At 35.4% G+C, this 19,086-nt stretch overlaps 3 protein-coding genes across 5 annotated transcripts; 1 reads left to right on the forward strand and 2 right to left on the reverse strand.

Moving 5' to 3' along the window:
• Nucleotides 1-201: 201 nt before the first annotated feature.
• On the forward strand, nucleotides 202-876 carry LOC110725988 (uncharacterized mitochondrial protein AtMg00810-like). The gene is made up of 2 exons (XM_021905464.1): nucleotides 202-591; nucleotides 730-876. Exons 1-2 carry the CDS (start codon nucleotides 202-204, stop codon nucleotides 874-876), a joined length of 537 nt encoding a protein of 178 aa, XP_021761156.1.
• A 4,714-nt stretch (nucleotides 877-5,590) lies between these two features.
• On the reverse strand, nucleotides 5,591-6,910 carry LOC110725928 (E3 ubiquitin-protein ligase AIP2-like). The gene has a single exon (XM_021905396.1). It carries the CDS (start codon nucleotides 6,760-6,762, stop codon nucleotides 5,785-5,787), a length of 978 nt encoding a protein of 325 aa, XP_021761088.1. The 5' UTR covers nucleotides 6,763-6,910; the 3' UTR covers nucleotides 5,591-5,784.
• A 3,183-nt stretch (nucleotides 6,911-10,093) lies between these two features.
• On the reverse strand, nucleotides 10,094-18,520 carry LOC110725930 (pentatricopeptide repeat-containing protein At1g79540-like). Of its 3 annotated transcripts, none has more exons than XM_021905397.1 (8): nucleotides 15,826-18,520; nucleotides 15,379-15,448; nucleotides 11,969-12,054; nucleotides 11,499-11,681; nucleotides 11,333-11,408; nucleotides 10,852-10,920; nucleotides 10,531-10,595; nucleotides 10,094-10,418 (listed from the first exon to the last, which is right to left on the reverse strand). In XM_021905397.1, exon 1 carries the CDS (start codon nucleotides 18,275-18,277, stop codon nucleotides 15,893-15,895), a length of 2,385 nt encoding a protein of 794 aa, XP_021761089.1. In that variant the 5' UTR covers nucleotides 18,278-18,520; the 3' UTR covers nucleotides 10,094-10,418; nucleotides 10,531-10,595; nucleotides 10,852-10,920; nucleotides 11,333-11,408; nucleotides 11,499-11,681; nucleotides 11,969-12,054; nucleotides 15,379-15,448; nucleotides 15,826-15,892. The 3 variants fall into 3 exon arrangements, with proteins under 3 accessions (XP_021761089.1, XP_021761090.1, XP_021761091.1); XM_021905398.1 differs by having other exon boundaries at nucleotides 15,821-18,520; XM_021905399.1 differs by lacking the exon at nucleotides 10,852-10,920.
• Nucleotides 18,521-19,086: the final 566 nt, after the last annotated feature.

Raw genomic sequence — 19,086 nt, forward strand, 5'->3', positions numbered from 1 at the left:
GTCAAGCACACGTCTCTTTATAACCGATTTGCTGCTGTTGCATTACTGCATTTTTGTATTTTTGACGACCTCCTGCAAGCTAGAGAATGCCTCCCGAAGACTGCTACGCTTGTAACTGCCTCTAATTCCGCTATGATAGACTTCTGCAAGCTAGAGAACCCCGATTTAGGGAAAGTTGCCAACACAACTCTTGTATGATGTATGACAAATGCAGTTGATGATTGTGTGTACCATAAGTTCAATGGGAGTAAGCATGTTTTCCTGGTTTTATATGTTGATGACATATTGCTTGCCAGCAACGATATAGGCTATTTGCACGAAACCAAGAGATTTCTATCAAATCACTTTGAGATGAAAGATCCTAGGGACGCCTCTTTTGTGTTAGGGATACAAATTCATCGAGATCGTCATCTAGGCACTTTTGTATTGTCACAAAAGGGCTATATCAAAATTTTTTTGAAAAGTTTTGGCATGCAAGACTGTAAACCAGGTGATACCCCTGTAGCTAAGGGAGACAAGTTCAGTCTCACTCAATGCCCAAAGAATGACTTTGAGAATAAAGAAATGAAGAAGATCCCTTATGCATCAGCTGTAGGGAGCCTTATGTACATATGCTTAAGTTTGTACCCGTCCAGATATTGCATACATTGTTGAAATGTTGGGCAGATACCTAAGTAATCCAGGATTTGATCATTGAAAGCAGTAAAGAGTTTTATATGGTATTTGTAGAGAACAAAGGATTACATGCTCACTTACAGAAGGTCAGATCAACTTGAGATTGTTGGATACACTGATTCTGACTTTGCTGGATGTCAAGATAGCCTGAAATCCACATCTGGCTACATCTTTGTCATAGTTAAAGGAGTTGTCTCTTGAAAAAGTGTCAAACAAACTCTTGCAGCTACTTCCACCATGGAAGCAGAATTCATAGCTTGTTATAAGGCATCCAACCATGCATAATGGTTAAGGAATTTTGTCACATAGTGAATGGTATTGATAGACCACTCAAATTGCTATGTGATAACTGGTCAGCAGTATTGTATGCTAACAATAACAAAGGCTTGCCAAAATCAAAGCATATTGATGTCAAGTTTAGAGCTGTGAAGGAAAGAGTGGAGAGTAAACAATTGTCCTTAGAGCATATTAGCACAAACTCCATGATTGCAGATCCGCTTAGTAAGGGTTTATACCCAAAGTATTTCATGAGCACACTGCTCGTATGGGTGTCATGCCACCTAAGGATATATAGTTTCAGTGGGAGTTTGTTATCTTATTGCTTGTATGACATAAACACGTTTTGAATATTGTGGTTTTAAGTATTTCTGCAGAAATAAAATATTCAGTTTGGTTTACTCTTCTATTAGATCATATCGTACGTGATTTTGCTAAAGTTTAAAGTGCAGCAGTTGGAAATAGACATTTTAGATCACATATATGTTATTTCCATGCTACACACCTATGCTTGATTCATGTCATTGATTGTGTTAACATTGTGGCCATTGATGGGTCTAGTTACGTTAATTGTATGCTTGGATTGCTTTGACTCTATGTCAATATAATTGATGGACCGAATTGTTTAAAGACGTTTGGAAATGATAGTATTATGAGCTCATAAAGTTTAAAAGTATAATGCAATCATCAAGAATCATAAACATGTAATTGTATTTGGTCCAAGTGGGAGATTGTAAGAAATTTATGGACCTAAATACAATAATAATGTATGTGGACTATACGGTGATGATTGTCTTTACACGCTATCATGTAGTTTAGCCCAAAATTCAAGTGATCCATTTAAGTAATTATTATTCGGCTTGTTACGTCTTTTTATAGAGTATAGGTTTAGCTTTATGTGTAGAGACCGTTGGACCTTTTCTAATGCATAATGAGCAGATTAGGGAAAGAGGGTCTATATATAAATAGACATGTAAGGTTATGGTCCCTAGTAGTACATACAATAGACTCTTAGTTATATCCCATCAATAGAGAAAAACCTAGAGTGTGTACCTACTATAAGACGCATAATCAAGAAGGGGTTCGATCAATTGACATGGAATTAGGTACGCTTCCACAATTATGTTTTACCGATTAATTTGATATGAAGATTAAGTATATTGTAGGAATTAATTCCAACAATAAGAAGGGTTTTATTCAAAGGCCGACTTCAAACAACCATCTCTTTGAATTTACTCAATATATTAAGATTAAAGTTAAAGTTGATAGCTTGTCTCAAATGCTTTCCACAATAACTGGTCTCAGGCTCAATTCAAAGAAGTAGAAAAGAAATTATAGCATTTTTACTTGCTTTAATTCTCTCATACTTTAATTCATTTTTGTTCAAGTTTGCTCCTAGATTGATGTTCTTTGACACTTTTTGTAATGTTCTTCATGTTCTTCATCTAAGGTTGATTGTTCTTTTAAATTTTACTAACTTATGTATTTGTGCTTTGTTAAGTGTAAATTTTATGTTTAGTTATATTAAATAATGTGAGTAATCTCATAGGATTAGGGATTAGATCATTAGCGGATCTAAGAAGGCACAAGGGGTAGCACATTATTTCATTATTTTTATTAATGGAAAAAGTGGGTGGGAATACAAGGGAATAAATAACAATTTTACAAAAAATAGCCTTACTAAGATTACTATTTCATTATTTTCATTAATGGAAAAAATATCATTTTCTCCCTATTCCCATTCCCATCCATTTATTAGCTACCCTCCATAGGTAATAAAATGGTGGGAATTCACCCGTAAACAATCCCATTTCCTAACCCTTTTTTCTTCACATTCCCACCAAACAAACAAAGATTATTTTTTCAATTGGGATTAAAACTCCCAATCCCACCTCAATTCCCACTTACCAAACACCCCCTTAGTGTTTGATCTTAGCTATCCTTCTCTCGTTTTGTTATCCCTTAAGTATTGGAGACCATGCTAGCCCAAAAGGCTCACTCCTCGAAACTTTGACCCTACTCACCATATCTAGATCTACTTAGTCAAAGAGGTTAGGTTATTAGGATTTGTATTTTTCATAGGCGTTTGAACGTCTGTTAAAAATTTTGGCGCCATTGTTAGTGACAACTAATTTGAGTTAAGATGGTTGTAAATTTTGTGTCTTTCCTTGCATTTGTTAATTCATTATGAAGCTAGTATGTGATTTAGATCTTACTAATTATATGCCTATTAGTTATAATGGTCCATCCTATGTGCATGAATTAGTCCCTCTTTTCACCACAACCCCTCATATCCTTCATCATATCTTCACCCCAAAACCCTATTTTGGAGGCTCGACATCTATCTATAAGTGATGAAAAGTCAATAGGATTTCAATGAAAATTAATTCAGTTTTTTTAAGGAAATGGAAAGGTTTATAGGTAGGATGGTCCCCCAATTGTCATATTTGATTCATAAATTTGACGTTTATAAGGTTTGCGTAAATATTGATGATACTTGTGAGGAGTCAAAACGACGGGTAGGTGATTCTCCCTTGGCTATAAGAGGAAAAAAAAAATCTTGTTGTAATGGGAAAATTTGCCTGAAGATCAAGTTGTTAAGGGAAGTGCCACGAGTAGGGTTGTCAAAGTACGGTCTGGACCGCACCAAAATGCAATTTTACGACTTGGTGCGGTTTGCGGGTTTGAAAATTGCGATGCGGTTTCCAAAAATGATCGAACTGCACTTTTGCGGTTTGGTGCGGCTTCCAAAACATTTTAGACCAAACCGCACCACAAACGGGTTTGGACCGTCAAATCGCAAACCGTTATACCAATTTTATATCATTTCCATTATAAAGTATATGAAGTAGCCTAAAATACGATGTAATTTTTTACTATTAGCTAATTAAAAGTTAAAAAAAGAGTTTAATATTTAAATTATATATTAATAACAACAAAATTAAATTTTAATTCTCTTTCTAAATAATATATATAATTTTTTTTAAAACATGTTGCTAAATCGCAACCGCACCTCACCAAACCACATTTTGCGGTGCGGTTTGAAGCAGTTTAGTTATAAGTACGATTTGGTGCGGTTTGAAAAAAGTGCAAATCGCAATTTTGCGGTTTTGATTTAGCATCTAAACTGCACCAAATTGCACCGCAAACAACACTAGCCACAATATTTTAAAAAATGAAGAAAAAAGTAGAAAGGATGATGAATTTGGGGAAGAAGGGCTCCCAATTTTGAAGTTGCTCCCTTCCCAAATCATGGTGGTTGTAGTGGACAATCTGAATGAAACCGTGGGTCTTAAGCCTTTCAAGCTTACTAGTGTGTTTTAGTCCCTTTACTTTCCCCTCCATTTCCTTCCCTAATCCCTACTCATTGATGAGTTGGGTCGTTTTGCCTTGGAAAAAAGTTAGCCTATTTTGACTAAAGCTTTGGGCCAGCATGAGCCCAAAAAATTTAATAATTAAATTTTAGAATGTTCAAAACCCAAATTTTTAATTCAGGTTAGGTTGGCCCGAGCCCAAATTGAGGCCCAAAAAATCGTCAACCCAGGCAAATTCACGGCAGGCTGCGTTTGATTCGGTCTAATCTTTCCCTATTTCCTCTTATTACCTTTGAGCATCAAGCTAATCCAGAAATCATCCCGTAATTAGCCAACTAGAGGCCCAGCCCAAGAGTATCCCCATAAATCATATGCAGCAGGAAGCAGGTGCTAATCCCGTGCTCGGTCAATACAATTAAATATTTAAAACATGGACTAAAGTGTCTCCTATACTCATGTAACAATGATACTGTAGACAGGGAATTAAGCCAATGTTGCACGGATTCGTCTACTGGTTGCCATCTCCCGTGCCGGAAACGTTTCGGGGACGGGTACGGCTTGGACAGTCCTAGCCGTAGAAGTGTAGAGGGAACCTGCATCACTTTCAGCTGACAAAATTTCAAATTTGGACAGTCCTAGCCGTAGAAGTGTAGAGGGAACCTGCATCACTTTCAGCTGACAAAATTTCAAATGCTTTTTGATGAGAGGCTTGTTGCTGTCTTGCAGGGGGTGTTTGGTAAGTGGAAATTGAGGGTGAAATTGAGAATTTTAATCCCAATTTAAAAAATAAGTCTTGTTTGTTTGGTGGAAATGAGATTAAAAAAGGGTTTGAGAATGAGATTATTTATTGGTGAATTCCCACCATTTTATTACCCAAGGATCATGGAGGGTAGGTAATAAATGGATAAGAAGGAAAATAGGGAAAAATGACATTTTTGCCATTAATGAAAAAATGAAATAATAATCTTGGTAAGGGTATTTTTGTAAAATTGTTATTTATTTCCTATATATTCTCACCCGCTATCCAAACAAGATATTGCCATATTTTCATGTATTCCCATCAATTAATTCTCAATCTCATTCCCACCTTTTTAATCCCCAAACTCCCGTTTCCACAATCCAAACGCCCCGACATTGTCGTTAACAGGAGAGATGGAAAATGTATTTTCTGATTTAATCGAACTGAGATGGGTTATAACTTAAGCTACTTGCACTTCATTTTGAGTTGGTTTTTCATTTCCTGTATTTTGCTTACACTTGCAGATATCAAACTAGGAATTAACAAAATTGGAGTAGTGTTTTAGAAAGCTTAAAAATCATACTACTTGTAAGCAAGTTTAAATGACATACTTCGTATGTATTAGAAAATGTGTGATACATTATGGTACATTACATGTAATCTCAACCTGAATTCAACTGCAGTTATAACAATTCATATAGGAAGACAAATAAATTGACTCAACATCAAATAATGTCAATAACAAAAATGATACAATGACACAATAATCAAAAACATCATCTAAATATACATAAACTCGCCCCCTCGAACAGCATTAGCAGCACCACGCCTCTCCTCCTCAAGCTCCTTTTCCCTCTCCTTCCAACTCTCATACTTGTGATCATCCGTCGGCAACTCGTGCCGACAAATCGGGCACGAGTTATGCTCATCCAACCACGGCTTCAAACACGGCGGATGAAACAAATGTTTACACGGCATTTCTTGCATTTCATCTCCCACTCCCAATTTCTCTTTACATATACAACACTCTGCCCCCTCTTCACCAATCTTCTCCTTCACCATCTCCTCGCTTTCGAGTTTAATCACCGGCAACTTCTCCACCACCTCTTTACTCGCAGGCGGCGCAACCCTTCCAGTCGTTCCCTCCATTGGTGGGAGCAAATCTTCCAGATTATCAAGCATTGACACATCTAAACTTTCGACCAATCCCCTCATTAAACTCCCCACGACTTCATCATTGCTACTATCACCATTTTCACCGGCGGTTTGCGACTGCGCAGCGAGCGCAGTTAACAGATTCTGTTGCACAAGCCAATTGGGTTGCGCAGGCTCCTGATCAACCGTCAAATGACCTTCAAAGAGGTACCCACCTCTACGATTCGATTGCGAAATTCTCTCACCTCCATTTTCAGGGTCTTCTTGATTTAGGGTTTGTCGGAAGTGGGTGATGCAGGAATTGAGGTGGGTTTTCTCAGCGGGGTTGACGGTGAGGCGGTCGGCGGTCTCGAGGAGGTCGACGCCGGCGAGGAGGTAAGCCGGGAAAGTGTAGCGAGTGCGGATTACGGTTGCGACGCGTGAAACGACGTCGTAGAAGAGTTTCTGGGTTGAAGGAGAAGAGGTGGAGTAGGATTGAAGAAGGAGGGATTTGATTGATGAAACTGCTGATTCGAATGTTTGCTTTTTGTTTAATTGTGTTCGGAGTTGTTGCAATTGATTGGTTAGTTCTTCGTCGGAGGGTTTTGATGAATTTGACGCCATGATTTGATTGGGTTTTTGAGGATGAACCCTAAAATTGAGAAAAATGATTTGGGGATTTTGAGAGATTTGAGGGTTACTCAATAAGAAAAGGAGGAGGAAAGGAAGGGAGGAGATGAAAAGGTGAGATGGGGTTGGAGAGTTTTATAAGGTTTGTTCTTCTAATTTCTTGAGCAAGGGGACAAATAGTCAAATAGGCCCTGTTTGGTGGTAGCGTTTGAGGTAGCGGGTAGCGTTTTGACTAGTCAAAACACTGCTAGAAAAAATTTGAGAGTGTTTGGCTAGGTAGCGATTATAGTAGCGATTAGCGATAGAGGTAGCATTTAGGTAGTTTTTCTCAAACGTTAAAAATAGTAGTGTTTAGAAGTAGCGGGTAGCGTTTGACAAATTTTTATTAACTTTAAAACAATATTTATATGAATTTTGATATATTTTTGTATTGCAACCGCTACTTTAGCCAAACACTCATACTATCAACCGTTACTTTGACAGCTAACCTCTACCCACTACTAATTGATCGTTACTCGCTACCTTAACAGCTACCCGCTACTCAACCGCTAAAAGCTACCATAATAGGAGCTATATTCTCTATTTTGGTTTTCTTAATTTGAGGCACTTTTGTATACTTGATAACTTGAAGTTGAAGGTTTAGGCTTCAACTCTTCACTAAGGCACATTATTACATTAACAAACATGACAGTGGAGAATTTAGAGATCTCAAATTCTCAATTCAGATGATGGGATTTTGTTGGATGGGTTGGGTAAAGTAGTATGGGATATTGGCTGAAAAAATAGTTCAGTTGTAGTATATATCCACCCTAGACTTTTAATTGCAACACTTTAACATTCACACTTACCGATGCACAATTAATCCCTCGTATAGTCATATCTCTAATTATATAGATAAGTAAAATAATACGGAGTAGATGATTTTGCTCTTACAGAATACCTTGCCTCAATCCCACATGAAAAAAGTTTTGATAATAAGGCCTTCATTATATCAACTTATTTATTACTTATTTTAAATAATAAGTTAAGATTAAATCAAATCTAAAATAATATGTTCAAATTAGATCATCTTTATATGTACATTTTTTTTATCGCTAAATATCTTTACTTTCGTAGTGAAAAAAATTATTAAAATTACGGGTCTGTTCTCTTACGTTGAAATTCAGTTCAGTTCAGTTCAGTTCAGTTCAGCTCTTAATTTACGTCTAATGATATTGCTAATGATATAAAGCCAAATTTCATTCTTTTCAGCTCTTATTACAACGACGATGACGACGACAACAACAACAACAATAAATAATTGAAATAATAATAATAATAATAATAATAATAACAATAATAATTAAAATAATAATAATAATAATAATAATAATAATCAATAATTAATAATAATAATAATATTATTAATAATAATAATAATAATATGTACATTTGTATATACACATATGTATAGTAATAAATAATCAATAAATAATCAAAGATCACTAATCCGTAGTTAAAAATCACTAATTAATAAGTTCAGTTCAACTTAGTTCAGTTTAGTTCAGCTGAGTTCAGTCAATCGGAACAGGCCCTACATATTAATAAAATACACGTTAATACGAATCCGATAAAGCCCTATTTGATATATTTTTCCTTTATAGATTATCGTAAACCTAAATGTAAAGTTTGGTCAAATTAGATCAAAATTAAACACGCCCTAAGTCAATATCATTTACTCCGTATGAATCTATGATATTAGTATAAAACAAATAAATCCGAAGTATATAAAAGTATAAAACATAGGAAAACGTGTGCACCGAAAACTCTTCAAAAAGCAAACACTATTACCGATTACTTTTATATGCAATTTTGAAATATTTTATCTCTCTTAAATAAATACGGAGTATTATTTATCTCTCTTAAATAATACTCCCTCCGTCCCCGATTGATAGTCACTTTTGCCATTTTTGGTGACTCGAAATGTTAGTCACATTTGCTTTTTTTCAAATACCATTAATATTATTTTTATTACCAAAATTCTCTAACATTTGCAAAAATATTTGTGCAAATTTAACTTTCCCAAGTACTTTAATTACTTTCTCTCTCTATTTTTTACATGTCCAATGTAAATTTACTTTTTCAATGTACTTTCTTTATTTAACCTTAATTCCCGTGATTTGTTAGCAAAAGTGACTATCAATCGGGGACGGAGGGAGTACTTTAAAGCATACTCCCTCCGTTTTTAAATAATTACTCCATTTCTCTTGGACACGCATGCCGATGCTAATATTTGATCACTAATATCTTTAATTATTAATAAGTATAAATTCTAACAATTGAAAATTAATAATCTGTTCATTGAGATGATTCCAACAAATACCCACAAGACTATATTTTTTCTTATGTATAAATCACAAACATTAGTCAAAGTAGGATAAATAAATAGTGCAAAAAATAGAATTAGAGCAAGTATTTAAAAACGAAGGGAGTATAAAAGTAATCAGAGGTAGTAGAAACAATTTTATGACATAGAAGAATTACTACCTCCATTACAGATTATGTGCAACGATTAGATATTTTTTCCTCTCTATTTTATGTCAAATCGATGCACATAACTTAACGAAAGTATTATTTTATTTCATCATCTTTTGTTGGTTAAATTTTATTAAAAAAAAAAAGTTCCAGCCAACTATTCAATGCTCTCAAAGTCTCAAAGAAACTTCATAATCTTCTTATGGTAATTCTTAATATGGCCCCAAATTCCTTTACGATTTGTTTGGATGGAAGGAAATAGAGAGAAAAAAAGGGAAGGGAAATGGAAAGATGAAATATCTTTCATTTGGATAATAAATGAGGAAGGGAATTGGATGGGAGAGAAATGGAGAGATTAAATTGTTGAAAATTGATCTCTCCAACAATGGAGAGATTTGGAAGGAAAATTCAACATTCTTCCCTCCCCTCCTCTTCTCCTCCCTCCCCTCTTTTCCTTTATCCTTTTTATCCAAACACAGTTTAAGGATTTTCCAAGCTTTAGATGAAGCTAATCAAGCATTGCATTCCATTCCTTATCCTCTTCAAAAACGAGGAATATAAAACCACCCCTAGTGTGCTCACCATCACACTCAAAGAGCAAAAAGACTCTTAAAATTACAAACTTCAGATAAAACTAACTTCCAAAATTAAAATACTACCCCCGGTTCAAATTACTCGCAACTTTAGGGTATTATTTGTGAGATATAAAATATTTCAAAGTTGCGAGTAATTTGAACCGGAGGTAGTAAGAAATATCACTTCAAATGCAAGAGACTACAGCAACAAACAAAGAAAAGTTCAGACTGCAAAATAGGCAACCGCAACACTGCAATTATTTCATAATCTTAATCTCATTACGTTGACTATCAATGACGCATCACGTCATTACAAATTGTATCAAAGTTATGCTCAAATTTAAGAAATAAGAAAAAAGTGATTTCGATAATTATTCCAAGAAAAAAAAAAAACTGTCGCACATCAAGTCATTTTCCCATTTCATTCCCAAGAAGCTACCCTGTGTTAAGTGTTTCAGCTGGCTCTTCTAGCTTCATCAGCAAAAAGAACCAAGCAAAGTTTTGATACAAAGCTCACTTGAGACCTTAGCCTTTCTGCAATGCTCAGTCAAACACTGCTTCCTGTTTTACAAAAGGTTCAGGTTCAGTAGTTTCAGAAGCGGACTCAAGTGCAATGATATTGCTTTGTCACTCTTCCATTTGAAGAAATAAACAATATAAAATGAAGATATACCTCTGATCTGCTTGTACAGCTCCCAGCCTCCCTTGATAGGGGCAGACCTCTTGTGCATTTTTGCCCTGATGAATTAGCGAATATCACTACCAACACTGAAATATGAAATTTTACTTGCTAGGGAGTAAAGGCTCAATGAAAAGATATGAACAGGAACCCAATTCTAATCCTTTTTTCTTATATAAAGATAAAATCCATACTCCAATCTTAATGCTTGCAATCAAGCAGGAATGGCCAAACTAAGCAACCAAGCAGAACTTATCAATGAAAGAAGTATATCCCAAACTCCCAATACACAACTAATTATCATTAGACCGTTACCTTCAATTTCTTGTCCTTGTGAATGCACTCTTTCAAACCAGCAAGACAACCAATGTGATCAAAAGGTGCCTGAATGTGAACTAGAGCTATAAGATTTGCAATTTGCATAATCTCACATTCTCACAAGTGACAAGATAATTTAATATGCAAAAATGGTTGGAAACAAAGAGTTCAGTTAAAATTCATTGAGGCCTTCGAAATATGCTGAATGCCTAAAAGGAGAAAAAATACACAACTCCCACTCGTAGTATAAACCAATAAAAATAAATACCTCATTGAGTAAACCATTATCATCCTGTAAACAGTTTATTTCACATTGCAAGGTAGCATGAAACTAATTATAACAGCACAATGATGAAATAGAACATTACTTTTAAACCTTTTTTTTTTTTTAATAACCAAGAGGAAATTATTTAAAACCTTTGTCAAATCTAAGTATCTAACAGAAACTAAAAGATTGAGATATTAACCAGAAACACACCTAAAAGCAGGTATACAAAGCTCAGATGACTTGAAAACTTCACCATGCTCTGCAGTTCCAATTGCATAGAACCACCCTACAAAGCAAAATAAACATGTTCAATTGCAACGGAACAAATGAACTTATAAGCCTCTACAACTCTTCGAAGAAACATAATTACTAGTACCTCAAATGAGTAGTTTTCAACAACGGAGCTCAAATTTGGAGCATATCACACTTATATCCCTAGTAGATGCCCTCTTCTTCCTAAGGAGTAGTAGACTAGACACTGGACAACCTGGTGTAATGTCCCTTCAAAGGCCACATGATATCATGATCTTAGCAGCAATACATAGAGTCATAGAATAGTCTGCAAACAGGACCAAGGTGTAATGCAAGGATCAGTAACCTACTCTCAGATCACGCATAATAATTGTCAATCAACAACAGAGAAGACTAGCTGCTTTAAGCATCATCAACTTGACAATTTCCTAAATATTATTAAGAAAAAACTCATGAGTTTAAAGAAAACCAAGGTAGTTAATTTGGATGGTGACCGAAAGCTATTACAGATATCAAAGACCGAAGATAAATTTATAAAATTTAAAGATTCAGAGATGCTAGATACGATGAAAGAATTACATAATGAATTAATACCAGAGCTCAATTATGATCATTCTCCATTGCTACCATGAGTCCATGACCCTAGATCCTGGTCCAAGAACTTTATTAATGACAATATTCTGCAGCAAAGACAAAGATATAATTTAGAAGCATAAAAAAAGCCATGCACTTTGAAAATTAAGATTCTATTGCTCATTTTGAGAAGTGCTGATGAGATAAATAAATACTTTTCATATATCTTCAACAGTTAGCACCCATACATCAGACATTCAGAGAGGAATCATAAGTCAAAAATGTATGCAACCTTAATTAGTAAAATGTTTGTTCCCAGTAAACCAGTAGACATGAGGTCAGATAATGCGTATCATCCTAATGCATCAGATGTGTCCTCAATTTTCACTTTATACTTGCAGAAAACATTTTGGTATTCAATCAACTGAATAGTTAGTACACCACCCAATCTTATCCAAATAACATCATGCATCATCTAAAGAGCAGTTGAACAAACACATGTAATAGTGAAAGAGCCGGGAGAGGGCAAGTCATTTAACAGAAATGGAAGGCTTTCCTCATGATCGAGATCCTATTTCCAGACACCAAAATTTCAAACAAACTAAATTGCCCCGGACCACCACAATCAATATACATTTGCATTAAGTTAGATGGGTGAAACTTAGAGTCAGACATTTGCAGAAGAAAGAAAAAGATTGATATGGTTCTTCTCCCAGCTCTACATGCTTGTTTCTAGGGAAGTAATTCTAATTCCCGGGATATCACCTACCACTCACCTTTTTGCTCAGTCCTTATGCACAGAGCCACAGACACGCAGTTAACCTAAGCAATAGCAACAACTGAATTGGTTATGCAAAGTGAAGGTTAATGTTCTAAGTTCTTACATACTTTGACGAACTCATCAAAATTGCCGAGAACTCGTAAATGATACATCAGTAAAATTCTCAGATTTTTTACTAAGATCATAAGCACAAAAAAAGAAAAATGCATCACATCAAGAATCTAGAACAAATGCAGTTGAAATTAGTGATGGTTCAAGGTCTCAGTACAGTATCCTCCTGTTCAATACTGAATTTGCAAGCTTTGTAACTTAAATGGCTTACCTACTATTACTACCTAGTACCTATAGTGTCTAAAATCTGTGGAAAACATTAATAATTGTTGATAGTTTATACTAACAATAAGGGGGTAACGAAGCTCCTGAGATGGATGTGGATAATGGAGAAGTCCCTGCAGTATGCAGCATCACCAGCATTTGAAGAACCAACTTCTAGCGGACGGTAGGTAGTAGAGGCCCCATTATTTTAGACACTGACTCTTTTTCGAAAAACCTTAAATAAATTCAGTCTGTAATTTAATTACAGAACAACTTCAAAATTAATGGCTGCTAATGTGAATTAGGAAAAGCTTTTGTAGATGAGTTCTCAGAGATGCAGGGATAAAGATATAAGGAATTATTTATATTAATCTTGAAATTAAAAAAAAAAAAAAAAGGAAGGCTCAGTGTCCTCACTTCTTTATTACGTAGTTTTTTTTTTTTTTTTTTTTTTTTTTTTTTTTTTTTTTAATGTGACTCACTGCACTCCAGTGCAATCTCCTGTTCAAAATATAAATAGCAAAAGATGCTGGAGCCAGCTAATTCCTTCAGAGACATTGAAGCCACTATTATTACTAAATTTAATATTGTCAGTTGACTCCAAAACTACTTATATATATATATATATGTGTGTGTGTGTGTGTGTGTGTGTGTGTGTGTGTGTGTGTGTGTGTGTGTGTGTGTGTGTGACAACTGGTCTGAGATTGAAATGCATGTTCTTATGGTTTTACCTTAAAAGCTTAGTAATAATTGTCTTCACCTCTGCCATTTTAACACTCTCTCCTTTAGCCTCTTTGTACTCATAAAGTTTTAGGGTTTAGTTTCTGTAAGGGCTTTTTTCAAATTAGAAGGTTTTGTGTTGGCATTCTTGGCAATCAATTGCCTAGATAAACTTCATACCTCCTGATCTTCCATGTAAAACAGAAGACCTGCAGCACTCAGCACATGTAGCAACATGCAAATTAAAAGGGACCGGTATAAAAACCAAATTCTCATGAGAATAAAAGGTTACACCCACAACTTTGACAATTTTCAATTCCAGGAGCTAATTCACAACAGCCAAAGAAGACATTCTCATCTTTGTTGCACTTATGCCTTCATCATTTTCAATCTCTAATTATGAATTCAGTAAGATCATATGACTAATATTGAAGCATTGAAAGCTAAACACAACAGCCTTTTAAAAAGGACTTCTAAACTGATCCCGGAACCAACTGTACTGACATAATATAATCTAAAGCCTAAAGTTGCATTTAAGGTTCTAAAGCATGCACCTATCGTACAATAACCTAAGTTGTAAGAAGACAGATTGAAGATGGATGAGGGTTGTAAAAATGCATGATGGATATCAAAGCAACAGGGAACCTACCAACTAGGCATTAGGTGAGAGGTGAAGCCTTCGCAAGGCTATCTAAAAGAAATATTCATTGAGAATCTTATGTTACTAAATAAGCAGCAAAATCACAAAACTTCTCCATAGCATTGTGTAGAATCCTACATACAAAGAGCACTGAAATTCCTAAACATTATAAAGGCAGTAGCAACATAGCATAACAAGTTACCAAGGTGCATATCTTTTATTACCCAGCCTCAAAGCACCATAGAGCTAATCATCCTCAGCAACTTAGTACCCCATTAGTGAAAAATAATATGTTGCACCAGGGACCACACATGCTTTATGGTTCCGAATGGACAAATAATATATAACAATGAACATTTAGTTAACAAAGTTATGAATATGTAACTGGTATAATTCAGTATAATTCAATATTATGTACATTTGGTTCATATATTATGAACAAATAGTTAAGAGATTACGAACACTTTTGTTATTACTTCAGCAATGAATCAAAAATATAATTCATAATTATAAAAATTGAAAATATGGTCATATCATAATCATTGAAGTATATGTTCAATATATTAAAAGTTGAAACTATCTGTTCATCCAGGATCACAACATGATCTCAGGTGCAAGACATAATATCTGCTCCATTTCTTATCTAATACTCCCTCCGTTTTTTAACAAGTATATGTTAAATATATTGAAAAACTAACCTCTTTCTTATCTAATACTCCCTCCGTTATTTGAAAAGTGCTCTATTTCTCTTGGGCACATATGCCAATGCAAATCTTTGACCAATAATATCTTTAATTATCATTAAGTATAAATTATAACAATTGAAAATTAATAATTTATTCACTAATAAATTTATACATATTTTTTCTTATGTATAAATTACAAACATGGGTCAAAGTAGGACAAGTGAATATTGCAAAAGGTGCTAATGGAGCACTTGTTAAAAACGGAGGAAGTATTAAGCATATAGCATACCTCATCAAGACCACGTCTGATCTACCCAATGCAACAACAGAGCTGGGAGCTTATTCTTCCAAAGTCACACCTGTGACAGTTAACAAATTTGGAATTGAATTATATATCAAGACTTATAACTGATCAATTGATCAGATGCAGCAAACTTCCAGCACCAGTTTATCTATCATCATGAACAATTTTTATTGATACCTAATTTTTCTACAAAATTTATATAGCACCTGCACTTATGCAGAAGCTCTTAAGTAATATGATTCTCACTGGAAGTCCTGCTCAACAACAAAGTAGTGCCCTAAGCAATAGCCAAAGTAGCCCTTATAATGTGTGTATTAACTTAAGATTACTAGAAGTTTTATTGTAATTACTAGAAGTTTTATTCTAAATGTATGACAAAAGCAAATTTAAAGATCAAGCATGAATAAGTATGGACTTATCAAAATACCTTACCAATTCAAAACACAAAGCTTCTGTTGATACACCGAACCTTCATTCGGGTGAATCCAAGGGGAACAAATTAGCCAGCCACCGCTGATTCCTGCATGTATAAATGATACTGCCAGAGTGACTTTGTTCTTTGTTCAAGATGAGTATCTAGGTCATAACCCATTGAATCCATTTTGCCTAGAATATCAAAAGCACGATTCACAAAGGCTTTAGAACGCAGGAGAGCGCAAAGTAACCTATTGCAAACTGATGGCTCCACCATTGTCCCTTTTTCTAGAGTATGAAGGAAAACATTTACAGCCAGATCCAATTTTGATTGTGAGCAGAGAGTCTGTATTAGCTTCCTACAACTCGATGAAGCCACAGTGACACCAAATTCTAGAAGAACGTTAAAAATCTTCATAGCGTCATCTACTCTATCAACTCGACATAGCCCTATTAACCATGTTGTATATGGTCCCACGTCAAAGTTGTTCAACTTAAAATCCATTTCCAGCAACCCTCGGACTGCATCCTCCAATTCTCCTCTCTCAAATTGTTCTTCAATCAGTTTAATTGCTTCATCATCCCGATTTTTAAGGCTTCTAAGGTAATCCAGCCACAGAGAAAAGGAAATTGAAACCTTCCTCTTGCGGGATAACCAAGTCATTATTGTCTTATAGACATCAGATTGGGGCAAACACCCACTCTTCATCATATCATTTAGCAAACGAATTGCTTCCTCTTCTTCATCAACTTTATAAAGCCCATCAATAAGGGTTCCATAAGTTACACAATCAGGAGATAATCCCTTGAATTGTAATTCTTTAAGAAGCTTGAAAGCTCCGTTAATGTTTTTATTCTTGCACAGATCATTTATGAGGATATTATAAGTAGTAATATCAGGTAAAACACAATTATCAGTCAGCTTTATTAAAATTCTATATGCCTTTAGATACAACCCTGAATCGCATAACCTAGCAATCAAGTTCTGTAGGCTTTCTCTGTCCAGTGCACGGTCAGTGCATTGAGAAAGATGAAGAAACAAAGAAGGATTTGTACCTATCTCCATCTTATAAAACAAGAGACGTGCTTCCTCAAATTCTCCAGCCTTGCATAGCCCATCAATGAGTGTATTGAATGTTATAACAGAAGGAAAGCATCCAGCTTTCTCCATCTCTTCAAAGATTTGCTTAGCTTCCTCCACCTTTCCATTTCTGCAAGCGCCATATATGAGGTGGTTATAAGTACATGTGTCAGGGAAGCAATTGTTCTCTGACATCTCATGCTTAAGGGACTGTGCATCCTCCAAGAGACCCATTTCACAGAACCCTCTGATCAATGCATTATAACATTGAGTATCTGGAACTACACCTCTTTCCGTCATCTCTTGAACCATTGTCCAAGCATCCTTAATCTTTCCTGCCTCTGTAAAACCTTGAATCATAATAGTGTATACTTTAAGATCAGGAGTTATATTTTCCTCACATAGTTTCCGAAACCACGAGTTAGCTTCCTCGAATCTCCCAACTCTAAACAAAGCGTAAATAATACAGCTATAACTTTTAATCCCTAATGTATACCCTTGATCCTGAAACGACTTCAATAGCCCGAATACTTCATCAATCCCACCCGTCTTGCAAACCCCCGAAAGCATAGCATTATATGTAATTGAATCAGGAAGGCACCCACTACTTATCATTTTATTCAACAAAACTTGAGCATCATATGTCCTATTAGCTAAACACAAACCCGAAAGTACAATCGTATAAATTATGGTATCAGGAGATATCCCACTCCCTATCATTTTATCAAACATATTAAGGGCATCTTCGATCTTCCCAAGTTTACAGTAACAATCAATCAAAATGCTATAGGTAGCTATATTAGGACTACAATCTAACTTCAACATTTGATGATACAAAGATAATGCCAACAAAAACACCTGTTTTTGCACCATAATATGAATAATCGCATTGTAAGTATGAACATCAGGTTTACAATCATAATCCTTCATCTTACCAAACGATTCGACCGCCTTTTCTGGATTGCCCGCCTTCCAATAACCCGACATCAACACGAAAAACACCTCAGCTGGGACATCAAACCCACATTGCTTAACCTCATCTAGGGTTTCCCAACAAAGATCAAACCCACTATTCTCCTTCAAAATCATATCAATGACCAAATCATTCAAACTCCTAGCTCGAAGCGACCTCCGATTCATTGCCCAGATATAAAATCGAAACCCCACTTGAAAATTTGGGGGTTTTGTCATGATTGATGACACAATACGATGATTGAGAATGTCGGCAACTGGATCAAGAAATTGTTCAATGGGGTTAGAATTCTCAAGAATTGAGATAATTTGGGTCAATGGGTCGGACTTTTCAGTGGATAGACGTGATTGAATCAGCTTGCTAAAAGATGCGAAATGCCCGAAAAAGGGACGCTGAATCAAAGTAGCTACTCTCATAGTAGAAAATCTAGGTTTTTGCAGAGGTTTTGGGATTAGAAAATTGATGAATGAGAGAAATTAGGGAAAATGGGGAATAAAGGTTGATGATTCATGTTCGATTTCTGCCACCGAGAGTGAGCATTGCGACGGCGGTGGGCGGGTGGGCGGATGGGCGACGGTAGTTGGACGGAAATGGGAGCGGCGGAAGGTGGTGGCTGAGGTTTGGGGCAGAGAGCAAGTTAATTGTTGGTGCTATTTTGAAAATGGAGAAGGGGGCTGGCCTTGTTCTAATGAAATCCTTTTTTTTAGCAGTGACAGTAAGCCCATTTCAAATTTTTTTTTTTTTTTTTTTTTTTTTTTTTTTTTTTTTTGGATGTAATGGAGCAGTATTTGGAGTGGCTAGTTACAAAGGGGATTTTCTAAACCTCTAATAAAGCACGTTACAGCTCAAGGATGGTATTATTATCTATTGTTGTTTCCTATGATTCTATGAAACTCTCTCCAAGCCTATCTTTCTCTTGTTTCCTAGAATCCTTTATATAGCAAAGTATTCACACTCTCTATCGACACTCTATTATGACATAGGATTTAACCATTGCAATTTTTAAATCATGACTATGTTATTTTTTTTTACGGAATAGGGAAATATATATTACATTATAGTGGCTTTAAACCACAAGTTCAAAATGAGAATAGGAGGGTGCATGTGTAGCAGCCTTAGCCTATTCAAAAGCATAGTAACATAGCTAATAAAGTTAGTATAGTAGTTAATAGAAGTTTGCAGAGACTTCACAAAAAGTGATTCTAAGTAAACACATTTAGAGCAA

The sequence above is a fragment of the Chenopodium quinoa genome, unplaced genomic scaffold (genome assembly GCF_001683475.1).
Source record: "Chenopodium quinoa cultivar QQ74 unplaced genomic scaffold, ASM168347v1, whole genome shotgun sequence".
NCBI classification, from domain to species: Eukaryota; Viridiplantae; Streptophyta; class Magnoliopsida; order Caryophyllales; family Amaranthaceae; genus Chenopodium; species Chenopodium quinoa.